This window comes from Ranitomeya variabilis, chromosome 1 (assembly GCF_051348905.1).
Source record: "Ranitomeya variabilis isolate aRanVar5 chromosome 1, aRanVar5.hap1, whole genome shotgun sequence".
NCBI classification, from domain to species: domain Eukaryota; kingdom Metazoa; phylum Chordata; class Amphibia; order Anura; family Dendrobatidae; genus Ranitomeya; species Ranitomeya variabilis.
The window spans coordinates 1,044,766,550-1,044,793,348 of NC_135232.1; the positions used below are offsets into that span (position 1 = coordinate 1,044,766,550).

Below are 26,799 nucleotides of genomic sequence, written 5' to 3' on the forward strand. Positions count from 1 at the left end.
TATATATATATATATATATATATATATATATATATATATATATATATATATATATATATATATATATATATATATATATATAGTTAGTGTGTGTGTTCTGGAATGTGATTCATCACAAACATACTCCCTCCCTCATCCCCTCTTCATAGACTGTGAAGAAATATGATGTGAAGAATTTAGTAAGCTGTACCCTGCTGAGACAAGACTTGACATTGAAAGTTCAGAGTAAAGGTATTTAACAACACATTTGACAAACGTTATACTTATCTGTCCTATTGATTTATGCAAAGAAGGTATTTAACAACACATTTTACAAACGTTATACTTATCTGTCCTATTGATTTATGCAAATATTGTTTTATTTCTATCCCAAATTATACAGTGCATGATTCCCTATTCTTGCAAGAATTACAATATACTTTATTTTTTTTACAGGACAAAATTATTTTGAGAGCGAATTTACATAATTACAAAATGTCTAAGAGCATCTTATGAAGTCAGCTGTATTTGAGCATTTCACACTGACTCAAGATAATAAACATTTTGTGTGTCAGTATATAAGTGACCCAGATGAAAACAAATGCTGTGATGCCAAAATCAGTGCATACTCAGGCAGTGGTAAAAATGCTCCTTGAAGAGCTTCCAATCTAAAAAGACATTTACAACACTGCCACCCAGAAGTTTACAAAGCTGCGACTGAAAAAGATCACAGCAGCACCAAGAAACCAGAGACCAGCACTTACCACCAGGCAAGCGAGGAGGAAAGAGCGTCTCAAACATTAGTTACAAGATATTTTCTAAGTGACAAAGTTACTGTAACAATGACAGCAGATGTGTTTAAAAGACAGCTCATCAAGTTTGTTGTGAAGGACTGTGTACCATTATCATTATTTGCACGACCAGCTTTTACAGCTCTTAATGGAGAAATGGCTCGCAAACTTGTTGTTTCTCTGGAAGGAGAAAGCATTAGAAAATCAGTGATTGAAGAAGCCCTTAACCAAAAGGAAGATCTTAAAAAGACTCAAGAGACGCTTTGTATTTCTTAAAATGGATGCCTGCACACGTCACAGAGTGAACTATTTTGCCATCAACGCTCGATATGTTTGTGACAACAAAAAAATTGTTACTAAGACACTGGCAGTAAAAGATACTAAAGTGCATCACAACAGCCAGTTTCTCCAGACCTTCATGGAAAAAGTTCTGCAAGATTATGAACTCAAAAAAGAACAGGTTCTTGCTATTGTAACTGATAATGCTTCAAACATGATAAATACAATTAAACTGATGAATGAGAATAATGAAGGTGAACAGCAGCTAGAACATTTCACATTCAGTATGTTGGAGATGGAAGGCCAGTCCTGTTCCCATAATGAAGGAACAAACAGATATTACTAATGAAGAACAGCAAAATGATTCTTTACAATTAGATGATCTTGTTGAAGTTTTTTCACACCTCTATCCTATTCATCATATGTGCTGTGTTGTGCGCACGCTGCAGCTGGCCTTAAGAGGTAGTCTGTAATAGGGACATGCGGGAACTCTGATTATACAAAGTGAGGAAATTGGCTATTGCTGCCAGAACCCCTAAAATTGATTCCATCTTGAAGAGACGTGCTGGAAAAGGAGCAATTGTGAATCAAGCCACTCGGTGGGGCAGAACCTACTTAATGATTAAGCGATTGCTTGAGCTGAAAACCTTCCTTGTAGATATGGCCAACCCTCAGGTAACACTACGTGAAGGTCAATGGACACAGGTGCCTGAATTGAAGAAATTGCTTCATCACCCATTTACAGTGACTAAAAAGTTACAAACTGAGGATTTAACTCTTGGCATTTTTATAAAGGAGTGGAAGAACTTGTTGTCCTGCCTGTCCCAAAGAGGAGGTTTAATCGCAGATGGTATTGCTGCTTCAATGAAATGGAGAGACACTGCTATTAGAAAATAAAATTCTTCTGGCAGCGGTTTATGTGGACCCGAGTCATCATATATTGCTGGATGATCAACAGCTTACTAAAAGAAAAGAAGCTTTGATTGAGGTAGCAGTTAGGATGAGTGGGCTACAGTACGGCCAAGAGCAAGAGGACTTGGGTCCTGCCAGTGCTGCTGCTGACGTTCCTTCATCCTCATCAGATGAGGAGTTTGATTTTCACAGGTATTTGGACGACATGGAGCAGGCAAAGCGTTGCTGCAGGGAAAAAGATTTCACTCCCATAGAAAACAGATTGAACATATATCAGGAACATTTTTCACTTGCTCTCAAAGAAGAAGAGTTCAATCGTTCATCAAAACTGTGAACGAGGCAATTCCTTTATACCCTGAAATTGTTAGAGATGTTGCCCATGTGGTTACTGCTTTGCCACCAACCCAAGTTAGTGTAGAGAGGTTGTTCTCTAGCCTTAAAATAATCAGGGGAGATTTGAGGTCATCTATGAAAGAGGATCTGATGGAGGCGATACTATATCTCAGAACAAATTCATAGACTGCACAAATGCTATTCAGTACGTTTTTGTTGAAGACTGTTTTTTCCCCCACTTACTGCATAGTGTATAATAAATTGTAAATATGCAAAAGTTTTTTTGTTCTAAAGTTGTTTTCCAATAAATATATTTTAATGTTCTATCTAAATGGCTTGATTATTGTATCAAAATAATGATTAAAAGCCTGATGTTACCATTTTACCACAGTAAATTTATCACTTAATCTTAAACACGAGCCATGTATGAGGGAGTCGGAGTAATGGGAATTGAGGAGTAGGAGTTTTGGCTTACCGACTCCCCAGCCCTGAAGTTAACATTGACATGCTGAGTCCTAAAGGTGTGTAATATGCGCTCTGTTAGGATTTCACTCTACTTGCTGATTCAAGTGGTCATTGCGTGATCACTTACATGCGATTTGCAGATTCTACAGCAGCTTCTTTACTTCTTTCTTCCAGTCTCATGAGACTGTTATGTGACACTAAGGTCCTGGCAGGATCTGTAGTCTTCGCTGAGACTGAACAGTACAGGAATGCACTTTCAGCTCCTTGCTCCACATTCAATTTCTCCGCCTGTCCCTGCTAACAGCTGATTGCACTAGTTAGTCCGATCAGCTTAGTCCGGCCACTGCTGGCTTACAGGGAGGCTGGAGCAAGGGGAGGGTCTGGCAGAGACTGGGGACGAGGGGTCTGTTATGACGTTACTGAGCAGTATCTGCCAGGTAGGAAAATCTAGACGGATGTGACCAGCTCCTCTAGAATCAGGAGAGAGCTGCTCACATGGCTAAGTGTGATATCTTAAGCAACAATGCAGAATGCTGACAGGGAGCATATTACAAACTGTCTGCATTCTGCAGCCTAGGCACACACAAATTACAGAGAAAGCATGGACAACCACTTTAAAAATAAAGCTATGTCATGTTTAGATCCACTAAAATAGTCCCACTTTGGAGGTACTCTATTTCTAATTTTGGGCAGCAGAAAAGTTGTACATAAAGACAATATCTGGGCGAGGAATTGTGGGAACTGTGGCTCTTTCCATGGTAATTCTGCCCAATACCAGCCCTGGTGGTATGCACAACTGGTGCAGCACAGAGATGGGAAAGATGATGAAAATGCTACTTTTGTGCAACATGAAGTGTTTAGTACACACGTATAGGGATTTTTGTGTACTCACCGTAAAATCCTTTTCTCCGAGCCATTCATTGGGGGACACAGACCATGGGTGTATGCTGCTGCCACCAGGAGGCTGACACTAAGTATTACAAAGAAAGTTAGCTCCTCCCCTGCAGTATACACCCCTCTGCTGGCTCCCAGCTAACCAGTTCGGTGCAAAAGCAGTAGGAGATCAATAACAACATATAAGCGTATAGCATGTCACATTATATATGAGAGTATAACATATCAAATGATAAAAACAAATACAACTAATAATAGGGAGGGAGCTGTGTCCCCCAATGAATGGCTCGGAGAAAAGGATTTTACGGTGAGTACACAAAAATCCCTATTTCTCCTTCGCCTCATTGGGGGACACAGACCATGGGACGTCCCAAAGCAGTCCCTGGGTGGGGACAACATCAGATCAGGCCGTGTAACCGCTACTTACAAGTGCGCCAAGGCGGCCTGCAAAGTCCGCCTGCCCAGACTCACATCTGTGGAAGTGTGTGAATTATAGTGCTTCAAGAATGCATGCGGACTGGAGGAATTCGCAAGCTTGCGGTCGTGCTTGCCGACGCCTGGTGCCTAGAGCCCTGAGACAGGGAGATAGGCTGACATCTAGCACGGAAGGACTCCTGGATGGTGAAAAGAATCCACCAGGCTAACGTGGCCGATGAACACGGCTAAACCCTTCCTGTGACCGTCGGGAAGCCTACTTACCATCGAGAAGCCCAAGCAAAGTGTCCAACCTTCGGAAGGACGCCGTCCTCGATACGTACCCACTTGGAGCACTCACTTCTTCCAGATTATGGAGAACCCATTCCGTTGTGTGGACTGGAGCCGAAAGAGATGAGAGGACGATGCCCCTGCAACAGTGGGAATACAAAACCACCTTGGCAACGAGGGAAGGGGATGGCTTGAGGGCAACGATGCATTGATGGTAATAAGGAAAAAAGACTGAAAGGAACAGAGTGGCAAGCTCTGAAGACTCATTAGGATGACAAGAACGCAGAGAAAAAAGGGGAGTGACGTTCCCTGATAGTAAAGCCTTTCTGGATCGAAAAAGGAGTCTACTGTAAGATCCCCAGGACCATTAAGGTCCCCCAGATCTAACGGTACGCGGTAGGGAAGAACTACAGGTGAAGGCTCCCTGCGAGACGGTCCATATTTCCAGTTTTGATGAAATAAGACGGAGAAATACTAGTACCGCAAGCGAGAAAACCTGACATGGTCAGTGCGGGTCTCCCGGGATCACTGGGGGCCTTTTCTGCTTCCAAAAAGATCTCAAGACGTAGTGGAAGAGGAGTTATGGAAATTGGTACCGTGGAAGAAACGGAGCATGCACTGCGATGGACTTGGATCTTGAAGCCAAACCATGAACTGGAGTACATAGGCGTTCAGCTTGGACGCCATCCGACCTACATCTGGAGTACTCCAGTGAAGGCAGATGTGAAGGAAGACTTCCGAGTGAAGTTCCCACTCACATGAGGAGAAAACCCTGACGGCTGAATATGTCAGCCGCTCAGTGTTCTACTCCAGGGACATGTACTGTTGAGATCACCGAATGATAGATCTCGGCCCATCAGAGAGTGCGAGGTACCTCGGCCATGGCGCTTGACTGTGGGTACCTGCGAGATAAGTGACGTATGGCACAGCCGTGGCATTATCCAAATTGAAGACGGATGGTTGACCCGCCTAAGGGCAGTGAACCTGCTGTAGGATTAGCCGTACTGTTCGGATCCCCAGAGAAATGATCGGGAGAAGAAGACGGGCATTGGTATCCTTAATAACCATTGGACCAAGAAGAAGGCTCTGGATGAGGAAGGAGCTTAGAGACTACCTTTTGAAAGCCTGATTGACTTGCTGAAAACGAGCGGAGCAAAAGAAAACTACTTCCGTTTTCGTCTTATTGCTCAGAACCCTCCTAGCTAATTGAATGAACCGAGGGAATGAGTGATCAAGTGCATAAGCTCCGTGTTGAAGGGCCACGACCTTGACTCGAGAGAGAGAATTACCATCCTTCTTGTGCAGGATCATCGTCAAAGAGGATCTGCTGGGCTGGGAATGAGGAAAAAACTTGTCTAAGTTTAGCTGCTAGCCCAAGTGAGAGGGTATTGCAAGTGATATAGACGACTTAGCGTAGTCCTTGTAGAGCGGCTAGAAAGTCGACCGAGTAGGGCAGGACGACCATGTTTCTAGGGTGCAAGAAGCACATGACAACTGCTATGAGCGTTGCGACCACTGTGGTGCGGTAGCCAGGCTGAAGGGCGAGGTCGTGACTTGAAAATGCTGTTCGCGAATGGAAAGGAGAAGAGATAATTGTAGAGGGGAAAAAAGTAGGCATGTGAGGGTAAGAAAACCGAATGTCGAAGGATGCCAGAAAACTCCATTTTTTTTAATTTTTTTTTGAAGTAATGGCTGAGCGGAGGAACTGCATCTCAAAAAGGAGGGCCTTGTCAAAGGTTGTTAGAAGTTTGAGGTCCAGGAATGATCATACTTTTCATTTTCTCCTTCGTGAAACCAAGATCTCTTAGATCTAGACTGTCCAGGACAATGCTTCTACTGCTGGATGGGTCTGTAGAAAAAATACGATCCCTTGTTAGTCTCCCGCTCAGAAGATTTGATTTGAATTGAAGTAGGTAAGGTCTCTGACCAGGAGACTATTGGTCAATGTGATCATGTGGCGCTAAAGAAGGGTAGAGCGCTGAACCCGAAGCCACAAGACAGAACGAACCAGATTTGCTATCCGACCGTCTGTGTTTTTTTAATTGATGATACATCGGGCAGGGATACTGGTAGGTATACCACAAGAAATTCCACCCGGTTAGACTGCCAAGTGGCAGAATGAGGGGCTGCAACCAGCAGGCCTCTTGCCATCTTCGTGCAGAGTAGAAAATTAGGAACCTTCGATCCACCATTCTGTTAACAGGGACGTGGAGAGGAATCGTCCGCTTTCTTGCATCATCCCCTAAATTGATACAAAGGGGGGTGCTCGGACGCCAAAGATGTGTGCCTCTGTACATCCCCAGAGTTGAGGTCCCCGGGTGGACAGGGCAGGTTGTTTGGCATTAGGCCTGTATGCAAAAGAGGATACATGGAGGCGACACTGCATGTGTTCGTCTGTTGAAGATGTGGGGGGAATCGGTGCCCTTAAAAGGACCCGTCGCCCATAAAAATCAGACCAGGTATGGCAACCTACTTAGCGGCTTCTGTCCAGTGAATTGCTCGTCGATTTGTTGATGGTATAAATAGGAGAGTCCCTCCTTTTCTGAAGCTCTTGCAATCCAAGGCAATATGCGATCCATATTCAGCGTTGTTCTCAACAAATCATGGGGGAGAGATTAGGAAATGAAAAACTTCCGTTTTGCAGATGCCTGTACGTTTTTCTAGAACACTTGCGGCCCCTGCTAGCGGACGCTCCCATGTAGGAGAGGGACCATGTATCTCGGTCCTGCGAGCACTCTGAGCCACAGAGGGTTCACAGAGGGATTCAATCTCTTGGTCCGAGAAAACCATGGGTTGCGGTTAGGGGATGAGTGGCGAAGGCTCCAGAGCTCAGTTAGGGTGACCGGCTTCGGATTGATGATGTGCCCTTAAGACCAGTAAATACTGGTCATGCGCCTTTAAGACTAGGGAATACTGGTCGTGCGTCTTTAAGACCAGGGTATACTGGTCTTGTGCCTTTAGGAGGAGGGCATGCTGGTCATGTGCCTTTAAGAACCAGGACATACTTGTCATATGCTTTGAAGACCAGGGCATACTGGTTATGTGTCTTTAAGTCCAGGGCATATTGAACACGTGCCTTTAAGACCAGGGCATACTGGTCATGTGCCTTTAAGTCCAGGGCATATTGGTCACGTGCCTTTAAGACCAGGGCATACTGGTCATGTTCCTTTAAGACCAGGGCATACTGGTCATGTGTCTTTAAAACCAGGTCATACTGGTCATGTGCCCTTAAGACCAGGGCATACTGGTCATGTGCCTTTAAAAACCAGGTCGTACTGGTCATGTGCCTTTAAGACCAGGGCATACTGGTCACGTGCCTTTAAGACCAGGACATACTGGTCATGTGCCTTTAAGACCAGGTAATACTGGACATGTGCCCTTAAGACCAAGAAGTACTGGTCATGCGTCTTTAAGACCAGGGAATACTGGTCACGTGCCTTTAAGACCAGGAATACTGGTCATGCGCCTTTAAGACCAGGGCATACTGGCCATGTGCGTAAGACCAGGGTATGCTGGCCATGCGCCTTTAAGACCAGGGAAAACTGGTCACGTGCCTTTAAGACCAGACAATACTAGACATGCGCCTTTAAGACCAGACAATACTGGACATGCGCCTTTAAGAACAGACAATACGGGACATGCGAATTTAAGACCAGCCAAAACAGGACATGCGCCTTTAAGACCAGACAATACTGGACATGCGCCTTTAAGAACAGAGAATACTGGACATGCGCCTTTAAGAACAGAGAATACTGGTCATGCGCCTTTAAGACCAGACAATACTGGACCTGCGCCTTTAAGAACAGACAATACTGGACATGCGCCTTTAAAACCAGACAATACTACATGTGCCTTTAAGAAGGGAGAATACTTGCGCGTTTAATGCCTTGATGTAGAGTGGCTGTGCCCCCTTAATGCTAAAAATCGTTGCCCCAGTGTGAGCCGGCCGGGTGGACCAAGATGGCCACTGTGAGCTGCAGAGTAGATAAAATCTCGCAGAGAGCGAGAAGCACCAACTCGGGGGGCGGAGCGACGGACACGATGCTGAATAGGCCCAAGCCGGGGCCTAAATTTCTGCAGCAGGCGGGCGACACCAGCGGGGCGTTTCAGGAGACTTCCGGGATGCGGCCTACACATCGGCCGAAGCCAGGGGCTAAATTTTTGTAGCCGGCCAGAGCATACCTCCCAACTTTTGAAGATGGGAAAGAGGGACAAAGTTAGCGGCGCGCGAAGCGCGCCGCGGCAAATTTTAGGCCACGCCTCTGACCACACCCATTCATAATTAGTCACACCCATATCCACGTCCCAACTACACCCATTTAGCACTGCTGATCACACTGTTTCATATACAATAGTTATAAACAAAAAAATATGGCCACACAGTGCTCCATACTGTATAATGACCGCACATGACGCTCCATACTGTATAATGGCCACACATGACGCTCCATACTGTATAATGGCCACACATGACGCTCCATACTGTATAATGGCCACACATGACGCTCCATACTGTATAATGGCCGCACATGACGCTCCATACTGTATAATGACCGCACATGATGCTCCATACTGTATAATGACCGCACATGATGCTCCATACTGTATAATGACCGCACATGATGCCCCATACCGTATAATGGCCGCACATGATGCTCCATACTGTATAATGACTGCACATGATGCTCCAGACCGTATAATGACCACACATGATGCCCCATACTGTATAATGGCCACACATGACGCTCCATACTGTATAATGGCCACACATGATGCTCCATACTGTATAATGACCGCACATGATGCTCCGTATTGTATATTGACCGCACATGATGCTGCATACTGTATACTGGCTGCACATGATGCTCCATATTGTATAATGACTGCACATGATGCCCCATACTGTATAATGGCCACACATGACGCTCCATACTGTATAATGACCGCACATGATGCCCCATACTGTATAATTGCCACACATGACGCTCCATACTGTATAATGAACACACATGACGCTCCATACTGTATAATGACGGCATGCATACCGTATAATGGCCCCACATGATGCTCCATACCGTATAATGGCCGCACATGACGCTCCATACTGTATAATGACCGCACATGATGCTCCATACTGTATGATGACCACACATGATGCTCCATACTGTATGCTGGGTGCACATGATGCTTCATACTGTATAATGACCACACATGATGCTCCATACTGTATAATGACCGCACATGATGCTGCATACTGTATAATGACCGCACATGATGCTCCATACTGTATAATGGCCACAGTTCTCCATACTGTATAATGACATACAGGCACGCAGCTCACACACACACGCTCACACACATGCACACGCACACAGCTCACACACACGGCCCACACACACACAGCTCACACACGCACGCAGCTCACACACATGCAGCATCACACACACAGTATCACACATACACACGCAGCATCACAAACGCAGCTCACAAACACATGCAGCTTTGACACAAATGCATCACATACGCAGCCTTCACACACACACCCATCACACACACACGCAGTCATCACACACACACACGCAGTCATCACACACACACACGCAGCCATCACACACACACACACACGCAGCCATCACACACACACACGCAGCCATCACACACACACACCCAGCCATCACACACACACACACCCAGCCATCACACACACCCACCCAGCCATCACACACACACACACCCAGCCATCACACACACACCCAGCCATCACACACACACCCAGCCATCACACACACACCCAGCCATCACACACACACACCCACAGCCAGGTTGGCACTAGGAGGGTGCTGGCTGGCACTGTTAGAGGTGTTACAGTGCTACCTGTGGATGGAGAGGTGCATGGACACACTGCACTATCTGGTTTGCAGGCTTCTCCCTGCCGCCCCTTATCCGCCATACACAATGCATGCCGGTGTGTGCCGGTAATGATGACCGCCTCCCTCCCCCTCACACGCCGCTGCCGCCTCCGAGTGACACAAGGACCAGACTCTGCGCCTCAGCATCGGGTACCACAGATTCCCGCGCATGCGCGTTGCGGTGCGTGGTGGGGGAGACACCAGGCTGGAGTCGGCGCCGCGCACGCAGCTGGTCCCTCCTTCCCCGATCTCCTGGCCCAGATTTACTAAACAAAGGCTGCAGAGTGTGATCATGCCGGCCGCTTACGTCACTGACCCCGCCCGGAGTGCGGGACTAGTCCTAATCGTCTCTACGTCCCGGAAGTGGGCGGGGCTTCACCGGCGGCCGCAAATTCGGGATTTTAAATGCCCGAAGCGGGACAGCGGGACCCCGGTGCCAAAGCGGGACTGTCCCGCTGAAATCGGGACGGTTGGGAGGTATGGGCCAGAGTGTTACCTCAGAGAGGTGGGCCACAGGAAAGTGGCTAAGGCTGCCTGCGCCTTTATGGATATCCCTCTGAAGATGGATCCACTCACCATCGTTGCGCGTCCCGGCATGGAGCCGCCGCGGATGTGGGTTTCAGCGCTGTTCTGTGCAGCGTGGACGGTGCAGGGATAAACCTCAATCCATCATCCGTCTGTTAGGGAGGAGGAGAGGAACCGTCCGCCTCCTTGTACCATCCGCTCTTAATAGTGGTGGTGCAGTGGGGGCTGCTCGGACGCCACACTGTAAAGTGCCTCTGAACAGCCGAGGGTAAAACCTGGTGGTCAGGGCTGAATGTCCGGCAATAGGCCTGGCTGCAGAAGAGGATACTGGAGGTGACACACCAGTGCTCGTCTGATAAGGGAGGGGGGAGATCGGTGCCCTTGAAGGGGCCCGTCGCCCCTAGAATCAGCTCAGGCAGTGGCTTCCCACGTCGCAGGAGAGGATACGGAGAGGTGAAACTCCCGTGCTCGCCTGTTGTTGGTTCGGGGGAGATCGGAACATGAAAGAATCCGTCGCCCCCTTCGTCCGGTAAAAGGTAAAAGTAAAAAGATTCTTCGGGTCTGAATAGCAGACCAGTCCGTGTGCCTCCTACGGACACTAAGCAAGAACTGGTTAGCTGGGAGCCAGCAGAGGGGTGTATACTGCAGGGGAGGAGCTAACTTTAATAACTTGTAATACTTAGTGTCAGCCTCCTGGTGGCAGCAGCTACACCCATGGTCTGTGTCCCCCAATGAGGCGAAGGAGAAAGGTATTTTTCCACATTTTTTATTAGCTTGACAAGCCCTGTTAAGTTATTGTATGAGTGCACTACACAATTATTATCTCACTGTGCGGCGGCTGCAGTATTTTACTCTCGTGCATGATTACATCTATATAGTTTCCTATTTTATAAAGAAATTAAAAAGGTAACCTGTCCTTCACATATGAACTAATATTCATCTGGATTTGGGGAACATGAGGTTTATTGAGTCCTACCTCTTGGACTTCATTTTCCAGGTCTTCAAGTCGTTGTCGAAGATGCCTTCTATCAGTATCCACAGAAAGCAGTTCCATCTTTATAGAACTGCTTTCTCCGAGAGCACTTTGTGCCTTAACCTCCCATTCCTCCGCCTGGCTATGAACCATTCTGAATTGGTCTAACAGATCTCGATTTTCTTGTTCCTAAATGGCACAAAATGAAATAAAACAAAAGCTGAAATACTATAGAGAACATACACAACATATGGTAAGATTCAGCGCTCCACGAATGAAGCAGCACAGTATTTTTGGCATAATGTGCTTGACTTTAAAACCTTCTTTGGCAGCAACTTTGACTATATCATTACATGTAGTTATAAAAGTCAGTGTCATGCAAAATTAAATCAGCCAAGATTACAGTGAAACCTACAGCACAAGGCATGGGATCTAATACCATGCCGAGCAAGGACTCACCTTGGCAGCCATTAGAGTCTCAATTCTAGACACCTCAGAGATGTATCCATGAACTCTCAGTTTTAATTCTTCTTTTTCGCGTATTGCATTCTCTAATTCCAATGTAACAGTCTAGAAAAAGGATGAAACATAGCACATTAGCCTGGAAAAGCCAAAGTGAAAATCTGCATACTGGTTGCAGTAGTGGCATTGGATGAACATGCAGACAGAGCTGACTACTAATAATCTACATTGGATCAGTATTAAGGAGTTTAGGTGACTCTATATTCCTGACTGTCAGAAATCAACACTAGAACGGCCGGTTCTGACTGCATCAATTGTAGACCTGTCCACATATGCAGACATCTTGTAGTTTGCAGGTTGTAAGAGGAGGGTGAACGCAGCAGAACTGCAACAAGAAAAGTGACCTGGAAGTGTAAAAAACCTTTACCCTTCTGAATATTCACATGACCCTGGCTGATACTGCGAAGTGCTGCTCTCCGGTCCAGACGCACCCTTCCATAGGTTTGGTATTACATCAGTCAGTGAGCGGCAAAAGAGCGGCCAATATTATTCTTCTTACACTGATACCAAGATGTTAGAAACAGGTGCCGACCATATAACACAGCTGACGTCAGCTCCCGAGTCTGCTCCATACACATACACCCAATAATGGGGTCCAAGCTAGCAGACAATTCAATATTTATACCTGATTCTCTCTAGCCATGGTGGCCAAGTCATCTTGCAATCTTCTGTTCTCCTTCAGAGAAATTTCTCTCAACTTCACATTTTCTACAAGATCTGAATGGGTAGAGTCAAGTTGTCGGCGAAGACTGGAGAGCTCTCTGTCTTTGTTGCTGAGGCCATCATTCAAGTGGCTGCAAATGAAAGTTATACGATTAGTCAAAGAAACTAACGAAATGTTGACATAACTCGGGACTTAATCTGATGAGCATTTACAAGAGGATTTGCAGTATCTGCCACCAACGTGACACAGATCTGCATGAAGATTGACCTCCTCAGCACACACCTTACCGAATCTATAAGAAGGTGCATGCTCATTCTTGTGGATTTTCCATGGTATGTGAATAGGGTATGAAATGTTGCATAGGCTATGTAATGTGGCTGATCTGATGAAGATTTCAGCATGGAATCTGTGCTTAAATCCTAAAAGTGTAAATATTAACTAAAAAAAGCCATGCACTAAAAGGAAGAACTGTCCTAATGGTTCGTAAAGCACATGCACGTCCTAAATTACTAGAGACTCAAGTTTGTAGGGATCACAAACAAATCAAATATATCAAAATCATAGTTAAAGGAAACCTGACACCATGTATTTATTCTTATGTTAAAACCATTCCTAACAAGCCATTTGTACTGTACATTTGATTATGGCAAAGGACTATTTTATATAAATTTGTTTGTGATATGCTAATTAGCGACAAGACTAGGCGAGACGACGTTGGTTTCACCAGACTAGTCCATTAATCATGTTATCACGTCCCCTGTGAGCCTTTTATGTCCGTGGGCAATGAAGCAGAGTGCACGTTCCCTGGCTTCACAGGCGCGCGTCTGGGGTGCACAGCTGCGCTCCCAGTGTTCTCCTTCCAGGTGTTGCCTTTGGTGGACAGCACATTACGCTGTCACAGTGTGGGGGCAACAAGTCTGGGGTAACCAACGCTCTATCGAATAGTCTGACACCAATTAGCATATCGCAAACAGATTTATAAAATTATTTTTGCCATATAGAGTAATCAAATGCACAGTGCAAAGGGTATTAACCCATTACAGCAGAAATGGTATTAACAAAAGAATAAATACATGGTGGCAGTTTGGGGGGCATAGGGGAGATGCCAGGTTCCCTTTAAGTCACATTAAAGATTCCAGCCAAGAGCAGATCAAGGTATGGGTCTTTATAAAACGACAGGAATCATTAAAATATACAATATAATTATAGATGCTCAGACACATGGATTCATGTTGTAAAGAGGAATACACCTGTAAGTCCTCCATCCTTTACAGGAGCTGGCATGATGCTGGCACAGGACTGTACACAGATTGTAAGCTCATAGGACAAGAATCCGAACGCCTGTAGCTTGTAAACCACACTTCATTATCCTGCTATTTCTAACACTGCACAAGTTTATTTTTATTTTACTTACTTACATAGCGCCATTAATTCCACAGCACTTTACAGACATTATCATCGCTGTCCCCACTGGGGCTCACAATCTAATTTCCCTATCAGTATATGTATGGAGTGTGGGAGGAAACCAGAGATCCTGGAGGAAACCCACGCAAACACGGGGAGAACATACAAACTCCTTGCAGATGTTGTCCTTGGTGGGATTTGAATCCAGGACCACAGGGCAGCAAGGCTGCAGTGCTAACCACTGAGCCACCGTGCTGCCCACAAGTTGATATATAGCGCTATATAAATATTAATTGTGTAATTAAACCTATAGAAAGATGCACTATATATTAGTAATGTACGAATTCCCAGTCAGTTGTGGAGATGCACCATAATGATAAATCTATAATGTATCTGCAGATAGAACAGAAACAGTAGGAAGAAGGCACTAATGTCACAATGAAGCTACACGAAAACAAAGGTGATTTACGCTAGACGGACTTACTCGACAGTAGCCTCAAGCTCAGAAAGGGTCAGCCGCAGGTTGGTTATTGTCTTGTCCTGGAAGAGAAAAAAAATGTGTTAAAACTCAAATTCTTTAGCAATAAAGTCTTCCCAGAGAAAACTAACACAAAATGTTGTAACATACTTTATTATCTAGGTTCTCATCTAAACATGCTACATGTTCCGTCTTCTCGTCCACTTCTTCCTGAAGGTTATCTTTTTCCTTATCCAAGACAGAAATTGTGTTCCTGAGAACGGTCATTTCAGTGGTTTGTGCGGACACTTTGTGATTCAGTTCATCTAAAACATCATATAAAAGCAAAAAGAGTTAAAAGGGTCGTCCAACTGAAGAAATTCTCGTGTTCCTATTCTAAGTAATATAATTTGATTTCTAAGGTGTCCTGATCTTCAGTTATGAGCTCCGGTCCCAGCAGTTCCACCTCTTGTGTCAGCATGTCGTCAGTGCTGTTCGTGTGAAGGGGGCTGGCTGGTTGGCTCAATATAATATAATATAATATAATATAACATACATACATATATATATATATATTATATATATATAATATACACTGCTCAAAAAAATAAAGCGAACACTAAAATCCCACATCCTAGATATCACTGAAAGAAATATTCCAGTTGTAAATCTTTATTCATTACATGGTGGAATGTGTTGAGAACAATAAAACCTAAAAATGATCAATGTAAATCACAACTAATATCCCACAGAGGTCTGGAGTTGGAATGATGCTCAAATTCAAAGTGGAAAATGAAGTTGCAGGCTGATCCAACTTCAGTGGAAATGCTTCAAGACAAGGAAATGATGCTCAGTAGTGTGTGTGGGCTCCACGGGCCTGTATGACCTCCCTACAATGCCTGGGCATGCTCCTGATGAGGCGGCGGATGGTCTCCTGAGGGATCTCCTCTCAGACCTGGACTAAAGCATCCGCCAACTCCTGGACAGACTGTGGTGCAACCTGACGTTGGTAGATGGTGCGAGACATGATGTCCCAGATGTGCTCAATCGGATTCAGGTCTGGGGAACGGGCGGGCCAGTCCATAGCTTTAATCCCTTGATCTTGCAGGAACTGCTGAAACACTCCAGCCACATGAGGTCTGGCATTGTCCTGCATTAAGAGGAACCCAGGGCCAACTGCACCAGCATATAGTCTCACAAGGGGTCTGAGGATCTCATCTCGGTACCTAAGGGCAGTCAGGCTACCTCTGGTGAGCACATGGAGGGCTGTGCGGCCCTCCAAAGAAATGCCACCCCACACCATTACTGACCCACTGCCAAACCGGTCATGCTGAAAGATGTTGCAGGCAGCAGTTCGCTTTCAACGGCGTCTCCAGACTCTGTCACATGTGCTCAGTGTGAACCTGCTTTCATCTGTGAAGAGCTCAGGACGCCAGTGTCGAATTTGCCAATCCTGGTGTTCTGTGGCAAATGCCAAGCGTCCTGCACGGTGTTGAGCTGTGAGCACAACCCCCATCTGTGGACGTCGGGCACTCAGACCATCCTCATGGAGTCGGTTTCTAACCGTTTGTGCAGACACATGCGCATTTTTGGCCTGCTGGAGGTCATTTTGCAGGGCTCTGGCAGTGCTCCCCCTGTTCCTCCTTGCACAAAGGCTGAGGTAGCGGTCCTGCTGCTGTGTTGTTGCTCTCCTACGGCCCCCTCCACGTCTCCTGGTGTACTGGCCTGCCTCCTGGTAGCTCCTTCAGCCTCTGGACACTACGCTGACAGACACAGCAAACCTTCTTGCAACAGCTCACATTTATGTGCCAATCTGGATGAGCTGCACTACCTGAGCCATATGTGTGGGTTGTACAGTCCGTCTCATGCTACCACGAGTGTGAAAGCACAACCAACATTCAAAAGTGTCCAAATCATCAGCCAGAAAGCATTGGTACTGAGATGTGGTCTCTGGTCCCCACCTGCAGAACCACTGCTTTATTGGGTCTTGATAATTGCCAATAATTACCATCTGTTAACCAAGAAGTAAACAGAAATTAAGGGCGCTGCATAACCAATATACTGACTAAACCTGCTGCAGCAAATATCAGGACCCAACTACCAAATAGTCCAGTAATAGGCAAAAAAAAGGCCAAAGTATATAGTCTATATGTATATTTGCGCTGCGGGTATCATACAAATCCCCCCTAAAGTTCCAAATAATAACAACAATCATTCAGGATAGCACAAAGATTTGTATCAAGAGGTACCGTATAATATTCCTCACACACACCTTTACCTTTCTTAGTGTGGTAATTGCAGTTTTCATAGAGCGTTGTCGAAGGTCCTTGTAGCTTTCAAGTGACTGTATTAAAATGTCCAAACTGTAACTCTTAGACCGATCCACAGAACTTCCAGAACATGGGAAATGGGGTGTTATCCTGTCCCGGCCGGTGACAGACACCCCTGTTCTCTTATGGATAATTCACTCGCTCACTTAACAGTGACACACGCTTACAATCTGTTTCCATCTGTTGTCTATTCCATTTGCACAACAGCATGTGAAATTGATTGTCAAACAGTGCTGCTTCCTAAGTGGACAGTTTGATTTCACAGAAGTTTGATTTAGTTGGAGTTATATTCTGTTTAAGTGTTTATTTTTGAACAGTGTACATATATACACACACACAGTACAATCATAGAAAAGCAGCCCTATTTAGCTACACCCCTCTTCAAACCCAATCCAAATTGTGTAACACACGTACAGAAAAATTAGGAACTATTCTGGATATATATTGTTACAGGGTCACTGAAGCTGTATGTGAGGGGAGATGTGTCATGAAGTTTGCTTTCTTCCATGATCTAAAAACCCATAAGTTTTTCTCCAGCATGCTATGTGAAGGGGTTAATCAGCCATGTTATGGGCGGGTTTTTAGGTGAGTAGGTAAGAGATGGGCGGGATGCCTACTCACCATATCTCCACCTCAAGGCAGAGGCTGGGGAATTAAATGCTCAGCCACTTTTTTTTCCCCTCTGTTGTGTTTGGAGAGGAAAGTCTTCAGACGTAGCTCCAGGAGGAGATGAGGACTTCGAGTGGTCCCTGAGGGTGAATCTTGCAGGAAAAAGGACTCTACTGAACCTTATCTTTGGTTTGCCATTAGGCCATGTTTACTTTGTTCAACCCTGCTATGGTTTATGCTGTGCTATAATAAACCAGCACAAGAGGCGTTCCTGAGTTTACCTCTGCAAGCAGCTGAGTGAGTCAATACCTCATAATATAAAACAAATAAGGAAAGTGGGTACCTTGACAGACTAACTATATACTCATCCTTCCAGCCCTCTTTTCACTCATCTTAGATTCCCATTCTGTAAAACTCAGTTTCTATGCTGAATCCCAGCTCAGATTACTTGACGCATTCTTTCCGGCGGTATCTTATCAGTTCTCTTGAAGCCATGCCTTATTCGCCAATCCAGAGTGCCCACAGTTTCCCATATTACATTTCTCCTTAAAAGGCTTTTCCCAAGAACAAATTTAATTTTAAGATTGATTTTAAACAATACATCTTGGAATAATAATAAGTTCCACAATTGGATGTGTTTTAAAAAAAAATGTTCCTGTGCCGAGATAATCTTATAACTGTGCCCCTGCTGTGCACTGTGTAAGGTCGGGTTCACTCTTGCTTTTGGCTGGTCTGCATATGGCTGCGTACTTCCTCTCTTAAGCTCCGCCTACTTCTGCATATTTATCTTTAACATTGGGTACGTAGGGACATGCGATGCAGCATTTTGACGTGCCCACCGAATGCAACAATGTTGCATTTTCTTGCGGTCGGTGGACACGTCAAAACGCTGCATGCAGATGCTGTGTACCCAATGTTAAAGACAGGTACGCAGGACGCATGTGGAAGAAGGCAGAGCTTAAGGGAGGATGTACGCAGCCATACGCAGACCAGCCAAACTCAAAAGTGAACTTAGCTTAATGTGTGTGACCGTACAGCCAGATATCATCTCCTGGGCAGGGGAGGAAACGAAAGAGTATACAGACATTACAGTAGGGGATCACATAGGATTCTTTCTGTGAGATGAAGCATTTCCCTGTTTTTTTTTTACAAAAAAATGTTTTACCTCAAAGAAAATCATTTGTGATCCCCTGCTGTAATGTCTGTATACTCTTTTACTCTCTCCCCCCTGGCCAGGAGCTGTGGTATGATCAGACCATGTTCCTTTACAGTCAGACACAACCATTACACAGTACACAGCAGGGGCACATTTATAAGATTATCTCAGCACAGAAAGATTTTTTTAAACCACATCCAATTGTGGAACTTATTATTATTCCAAGATCTATTGATTAAAATGAATTTTGCTCATGGGAAAAACCCTTTAAATAAATACCCTTTCCAGATTCAACATCCAATTTTTGTCTATGAATTCTCTGATCATTTCTGATCTGGCACCTAATCTGTTATCTAATGCTCGTGCCATTTACAGGATTACAGCCACTGCCATTTTATCATATTATTCAGTGATTACATCCTCTATGTTCCCCAACATACAGACATGCTGAAAGGGTTAAATCAGCGGAGTATATTCTATTTATAATGTCCAGCACTCCGTTCCAAGAGGCAACCAGGTTGGGCAAGACCTCCGCATGTGCAGCAGATTTGCTGGATGCACTTTGGATTTAGGGCATTTCGGGTCCAGGCAGGGGCAAATACAAAGAGTAGAGAGGCCCCTGTGCAAGAACAATATATGTGCCCTTTACAGTCCAATAGCTCATCATAATGCACAATGCCACCTGCTCCGGAGTTGAAAGTGGGCCCCCTTACCTCTTGGGTCCCTGTGTTGGTCCACCAATGGTTTGCCGCCCCTAGGTCCAGGTGTTTCCCTATGCCATGTAAGAATTGAGGTGTTCGGTATGCGCAGAATTAGGTAGAGGTCAGGCCATCTGTGTCTCGCTGAGGGATCATTGAGGTAGAATGACCTTCTAGGGGGCCTATATCTTCCTTCCATCTAGCCTTAGATAATTTACTAATACTAAGTGCAATGAAGAACGATATAGTATATGTAGATCAGTGCAGCCGAGCTGCTTGACCTTTCAGTCTTCTTTAGCATCATATTCATCAGTGCTATGAATGACTCCGCTCTTCCGCCTGGTAGGCCTGTTTCAGCTGGAGATATCTGTAAATTCATTAACGGGAATAGCAAAATCCCCCCCGTAATTAAGGCTACGTTCACATTTGCGTTGTTGGGCGCAGCGTCGGCGACGCAAACCGACGCATGCGTCATGCGCCCCTATCTTTAACATGGGGGGCGTATGGACATGCGTCGGTATGCGTTTTCTAGCGTTTTACGACGCATGCGTCATATAGAAGCACAAAACAGGGCGCAGGGGACGCTACATGTTGCAGTTTTCCTGCATCCTAATTTTTTTTTAAAACGCATGCGTCGCACTTGCGCGTAAATGCGCCAAAAAAACCCATTAGTGTCTATAGAAAACGCATAGGGCGCAAGTGCCTGCGTCGTCCTGCGTTGTTCGACGCATGCGTCTTTTGATAAAAAAAAAAAATGAAGTGTCAATTTTTGTAACGTTGGACGCATGCGTCACAAAACACTGCGTTGTGCATGCGTTTTGCGTTGCGTCGCTGACGCTGCGCCCAACAACGCAAATGTGAACGTAGCCTAAGAGACCTCCCCTGGTAAAATATCAAATAGTCTAAGGATATCCATCCACCCCAGCTCTTAAACCCATCTCAATGGAATAAATCAAAGAACCAAGGGGTCTCCCACACTGGAGTGCACTGGGCAATTCATCTAGATCCCTAACTTCCACCACACTTCATGAATTTGCATTAAGGTGGGGTGTTCACTGTGGACCCTCTGAACTTACAGGCCTCCAAAACCTCATACAACCTGGTTGTGCCAAGGTATTGTTGCAATAAAAGGCGTTGTACTACTCCTCCTCCTCCAGGATTGTCCCTGCCAGGTACATAGTGAAAGGTGGGAAGCCAAATAAACTCACCAGGCCTCCATCCCTTTTGCCTTTCAGCAATGTCAAAGTTTGATTCCCCCAAATATCCTAATGAGACAGTTAATTTTGAAGAAATATCGCTGGAGTGTCCATACGGGAAAATTATATGTAATGTACAGCAATGGGGTCATTCACAGCATCAAGGGTAGTTGTACAGCAGGTTGTAGCTTTATGTCTAACTTTGTGATAATTAAGGTAAGGCTGAGCCTTTCCTAGTGAGTTACTTGTGTGGTCATATTAATAACCAGGTATTTAAATTAGGATACTACTTGCAACCCCCAACTTGATATGATTCGGTACGACCGACTTACTCCAGTTGAAACGTTTTCTGACAATGTGATAAACATGGCGCCAGTGACCAGATTCACACTGCAGCCGTCCCAGTACCGTGTCAGGACGGCTGTACGCTGATGAGGTGTATCTCAACTGTCAGAGGAGCTGCCGCCATAAGCCGTCTCTGCTGAGGAGCAGCCTGATGTGAGACGGAATAAATCTGGTCACTGACTGAGCACAAGGGGAAGGGTGGGTTTCTCCAGCTTCAGTGCTGTCCGTGAAAAGATTTATTCCGTCTCATGTCAGCACTGTACCTCGGCTTAGAGGGGTATTTGTGCTTATGACGGCAGCACCTCTTGACAGGGGAGAAAAGGAGATTTTTGTGTACTCACCGTAAAATCTTTTTCTCCGAGCCACTCATTGGGGGACACAGGACCATGGGTGTTATGCTGCTGCCACTAGGAGGACACTAAGTAGACAAAGATTAACTCCTCCTCTGCAGTATACACCCCTTCACTGGATACATTTCAACCAGTTCGGTAGTAAAGCAGTAGGAGCATGAACAAAGAAACTATGTCAAAACCAAAGAAGTAACAACAAGCCAAAACAGGCTAACAGGGTGGGTGCTGTGTCCCCCAATGAGTGGCTCGGAGAAAAAGATTTTACGGTGAGTACACAAAAATCTCCTTTTCTCCTACGCCTCATTGGGGGACACAGGACCATGGGACGTACAAAAGCAGTCCCTGGGTGGGGAGCAATATGCTAAGACCCCATGTACCACTGGCCTACGGCTTAAGGAACTGCCGCTTGCAGAATTTGCCTGCCAAGGGCGGCGTCTGCAGAAGAGAGAGAATGAATGTGGTAATGCTTGGTAAAAGTGTGCAAACTGGACCATGTCGCAGCCTTGCAGACCTGCTGTGCTGACGCCTGGTGCCGAATGGCCCACGAGGCGCCCACCGACCGAGTAGAATGGGCCCTGATCCCAGCTGGGATAGGAACACCCTTGACACGATAGGATTCGTGAATGGCTGACCGAATCCATTTAGCCAGAGTAGCTTTGGAAGCGGGAGAACCCTTCCTGGGCCCCTCTGGAAGTACGAACAGGACATCCGACGTGTGGAAGGGAGCCGTCCGTGAGACGTACCGACGAAGAGCCCTCACCACATCAAGAGTGTGCAGAGCCTTTTCGATGCGATGGACTGGTGCCGGACAGAACGAAGGCAGAACAATCTCCTCATTGAGGTGGAAAGAAGAGACGACCTTGGGCAAAAAAAACGGGAGAGGTCCTCAATACCGCCTTGTCCGGATGAAAAATTAGAAAGGGAGGGCGGCAGGAGAGTGCAGCCAACTCCGAAACCCTTCTGATGGACGTAATGGCTACTAGGAAAACTACCTTTCAAGAAAGGAAGGTCAAGGAAACGTCCTGTAGCGGTTCGAAGGGAGTCTCCTGAAGAGCTCCGAGAACTAAATTAAGATCCCAAGGATCCAAGGGCATTTTGTAGGGAGGCGCCACACGGGAAACTCCCTGGAAGAAAGTTTTCACCGGCAACCTATTGGCAATCTTCCGCTGGAAAAGGACTGACAATGCCGAAACCTGACCCTTTAGGGAGCTAAGGGCAAGTCCCGACTCTAGTCCAGATTGAAGGTACTCCAGTATGGAAGGGATAGAAAATACCAGAGGAGATCGACCCTGTGCATCGCACCATGAGAAAAAAATTTGCCAGGTACGGTGGTAACTGCGCATGGAAACAGGTTTCCTAGCCCTGATCATGGTGGAGGACACCTTGGGAGTGAAACCCGCTTGGCCTAGAATCCAGGACTCAACGGCCAGGCCGTCAAAGACAGGGCCCCTGAGTTCTGGTGGTAAATCGGGCCCTGTGAAAGAAGATCCACGCGATCTGGAAGACGCCAGGGGACGTCGGCTACCAGCTGAACCAGTTCGGCGTACCATGCCCGACGCGGCCAGTCTGGCGCGACGAGAATCACTGGTACCCCCTCTGCCCTGATCTTTTTGATGACCCTCGGTAGTAGGGGAAGAGGAGGAAAAATGTACGGGAGGCGGAATTGGCGCCAAGGCAAGACCAGGGCGTCTACTCCGAGGGCCCGTGGGTCGAGGGACCGAGCAAAGAACCGTGGAACCTTGTTGTTCATCCTGGATGCCATGAGATCCACATCCGGGGTCCCCCAGCGATGGCAAATCTGCTGGAAGACCTCCGGGTGAAGGGACCACTCTCCGGAGGCGAGGCCCTGGCGGCTGAGGAAATCCGCCGCCCAATTCTCCACACCTGGGATGTGGATCGCCGAGATGGGCGAATGGTTTGACTCCGCCCAATGAAGGATGTGGGACACCTCGCGCATAGCCGTCCTGCTGAGGGTTCAGCCCTGACGGTTGATGTACGCCACGGCCGTGGCGTTGTCGGACTGGATTCTGACTGGGTGACCTGCCAGAAGGCGGTGAAACTGAAACAATGCTAGCCTGATAGCTCGAATCTCGAGGAGATTGATGGAAAGGCGAGACTCTCGACTGGACCACCGCCCCTGGGCTGTGTGATGGTTGAAAACCGCTCCCCAGCCTATGAGGCTGGCATCGGTGGTCACCACCAGCCACCGTACTGGGAGAAAGGACCTTCCCTGGGTTAGGGAGGACTTCAGCGTCCACCACCTGAGGGTCTTCCTGACCCGTGGTGACAGGATAAAGCGGCGGTCGAGGGAGGACGGGTTGCCGTCCCAAGCCGACAGTAGCGCATGCTGCAGGGGACGGAGGTGGAATTGCGCAAATGGAACCGCTTCCATGGCAGCTACCATCTGCCCGAGAATTCGCATGCTGGCACGAATGGAGTGGGAAACTGGACGGGAAAGACTCTGAGCTCCCCGCTGCAAGGCCAAAGCCTTGTCTTGAGGGAGGATGACCAGACCGCGGGAAGTGTCCAGTATCATCCCCAGAAAAGAGATTTGTTGAGCCGGAATTGGAGAAGATTTTTCGAAGTTTATCTTCCATCCCAGACGAGAGAGTATCCACCGTGAGAACGACGGACTCTTCGCACGCTGGGTAGGAAGGACCCTTTATCAGTAGGTCGTCCAGGTACGGAATTACCACCACTCCCCTGGAATGAAGAATGGCCATGGCAGCTGCCATGACCTTCGTGAAGACTCTGGGAGCGGTGGCGAGACCGAAGGGCAAGGCCACAAATTGGAAGTGTTCCCCGCGAAAAGCGAAGCGGAGGAACTGCTAATGCTGAGGGAAGATTGGTATGTGCAGGTAGGCATCCTTGATGTCTATGGATGCCAGGAATTCTCCTTTTTCCATGGACGTGACCACAGAACGGAGGGATTTCATCCTGAAGTGTCGGATTTTTACGAATTTGTTTAGTAGCTTCAGGTCTAGGATCGGACGTAGTGATCCGTCCTTCTTTGGGACCACGAATAGGTTCGAATAGAAACCCTTGAATCTTTGTTCTAGGGGGACCGGAATGATGACTCCGTCCCTTTGTAGTGCCCGTATTGCCTGGAGAAACGCTGTGGCCTTTGACTTTTGAGGGCAAGACTGGAAGAAGCGCGTAGGGGGGGGAAGAAAATTCTATTTTGTATCCGGTGGACACCAGTTCTCTGACCCACTCATCGGAAACGACTGAGAGCCAGGCTTGACGGAACAAGAGCAGGCGTCCGCCTACTTTGTTGGTGCCCACCGGATGTTGCAAGGAGTCATTGAGCGGAGGATCCATGGGATGTGGATCCCTTAGACCCGGGTGGTTTAGGCCTGGGTCTCCAGTTACGATTAGGTCTGTAAGAGACCTGGGTGCCTCGGCCACCGCGCGACCCTCGTCCTGATGCGGGGGTAGAGGATGTGGAAGACCAGTTGGCATTGGGACGAAAAGGCCGAAATGGAGGTTGCTGCTGGTACCGAAAGGGCCGGGTAGGTTTTTGCTGGGGGAGAAATTTACTTTTTCCTCCGGTAGCATCCGAGATCATTTGGTCCAATTTTTCTCCAAATAACCGACCAGCCTGGTAAGGCAGGGCTGTTAGAGAACGCTTGGAAGCCGAATCTGCTCGCCAATCCCTGAGCCACAGGGCTCTCCTGATGGAGATTGCATTGGCGGCTGCCTGTGCAGCGCAATTGGCTGCGTCCATAGAGGAGTTGACTATGAAATCTCCGGCCTGGGCTATCTGGTTAACCAGGATGCTGGCTTCTGGAGGTAAGTCACTGACTTGGATGGTAGAGGAAAGTGTCTCGGTCCAAGAAACCATAGCCTTAGCCACCCAAGAGGCGGTGAAGGATGGAAAGAGAGAGGCTCCTGTGGCCTCGAAAGCGGAACGGGCCAGATAATCAATCTGGCGATCGGAAGGGTTCTTAACGGAGGAACCGTCCGAAAGAGACAGGATGGTTTTGGACGCGAGGTGTGACACAGCAGGGTCCACTGAGGGAGACTGCAGCCAGTCCTTGATTAGTTCCCGAGAAAAAGGATACTTGGCCTTGATGGACTTTTGTCCCATGAAACGTTTATCTGGGCGATCCCTATGTTTTTGTACAATCTCCTTGAAGTGAGGGTGAGTGACAAATTTTTTTTGAACACGTTTAGTCTTTTTGAAAGACACCACGTGTTCGGGTGTCGATACGGAGTCCTCAGTCACCTTCAGGGTCTGGTTGACCGCCTCGATGAGAGAGTCGAGAGACTCTTGGGAGGAGGGGGAGCCCTGAACGTAGGAAATGTCGGACTCATTTTCAGAGTCATCCGGGTTTGGAGAAGGGGACCGGGAAGCAGAGTTTGCAGGCACTGAAGGGCCCGCTAGTTCATGGTCAGGGGATGAAACGTGAACACGTTTTCTAGAGCCCCGGGTAGAAAGTGACCGGGTACGCCCCCTGCTGGTAGACGGATCCATACCGTCGTCTGAATCCTCCGCGGTCCGACCTGGAGAGGGGCCACGGAGGGAGTCAATTGCCCTGGCTAGGGAAGCCACAGCTCGTGACAGAGAGGCTGCCCACTCTGGGGGGCTAGGCTCTACAGGGTCGACGGCTGCGGCGACAGCACCGGCGGCGGCAAGAGGTGGCTGCACAGAGGGCGAGACACAATCTGCACACAAAGGGATAGTGTGAGCTCGGGGCAGGGCCGCATTGCAAGTGGCACATACAGTGAAAAACACTGTGTGCTTCTTGTTACCCTTTTTTGTCTCCCTGGATTGAGACATAGTGCCTTAGGAGACAGAACCGGGCAGTATACACAGGGAAGGGGTTAAGCTTTCTTGAAGCAGCTTACCCAAGGTCCTTTCTGTGTCCCCGGGGAGAGAAATGGCGTGGCGGGACGCGTGGGCTCCGTCAGAGAAAGAGGAAATAACATGGCCCCCGAGATTTGCAGGGCGCTTCTCGTCCCAGACGGGGGCGGAGCTACGGCCGTGGGAGGGATTTTGCCCACTGCGGCCTACTCCAGCTGAAGAAGCCGGGGACTAAATTTCTGAGGCCTGCCGGCTACATGCGGCGGCCGCGACGGAGCGTCTCTGAATCCTCCGCCGAGCACCGCCGACCCCCCGGTCGGCGGCGCCTCTCCCTGGGGACCCGGACTGCATCGCTGCCGCACACGGGGTAGCAGGGGGGTATGTACTTACCGCCGCAGTGCCCCGATCTCACAGGTCTGCTGGGCGCTTCTGTGAGGGAGTGTCCTCAATCCATGCACCCTGGATGGGGATGGAGAGGCCCCTGATGCATCTGCTG

General features: G+C 47.3%; 1 protein-coding gene across 1 annotated transcript in view; it reads right to left on the reverse strand.

Moving 5' to 3' along the window:
- CEP135 (centrosomal protein 135) overlaps window positions 1-26,799 on the reverse strand; it is a 104,864-nt gene that overhangs the window by 15,961 nt on the left and 62,104 nt on the right. The window contains exons 17-21 of the mRNA XM_077279731.1: window positions 14,984-15,138; window positions 14,840-14,895; window positions 12,913-13,081; window positions 12,225-12,335; window positions 11,769-11,954 (exon numbers count right to left, since the gene is read on the reverse strand). Of these exons, the coding sequence (XP_077135846.1) occupies window positions 11,769-11,954; window positions 12,225-12,335; window positions 12,913-13,081; window positions 14,840-14,895; window positions 14,984-15,138 (677 nt within the window). The remainder of the gene's footprint in view (window positions 1-11,768; window positions 11,955-12,224; window positions 12,336-12,912; window positions 13,082-14,839; window positions 14,896-14,983; window positions 15,139-26,799) is intronic.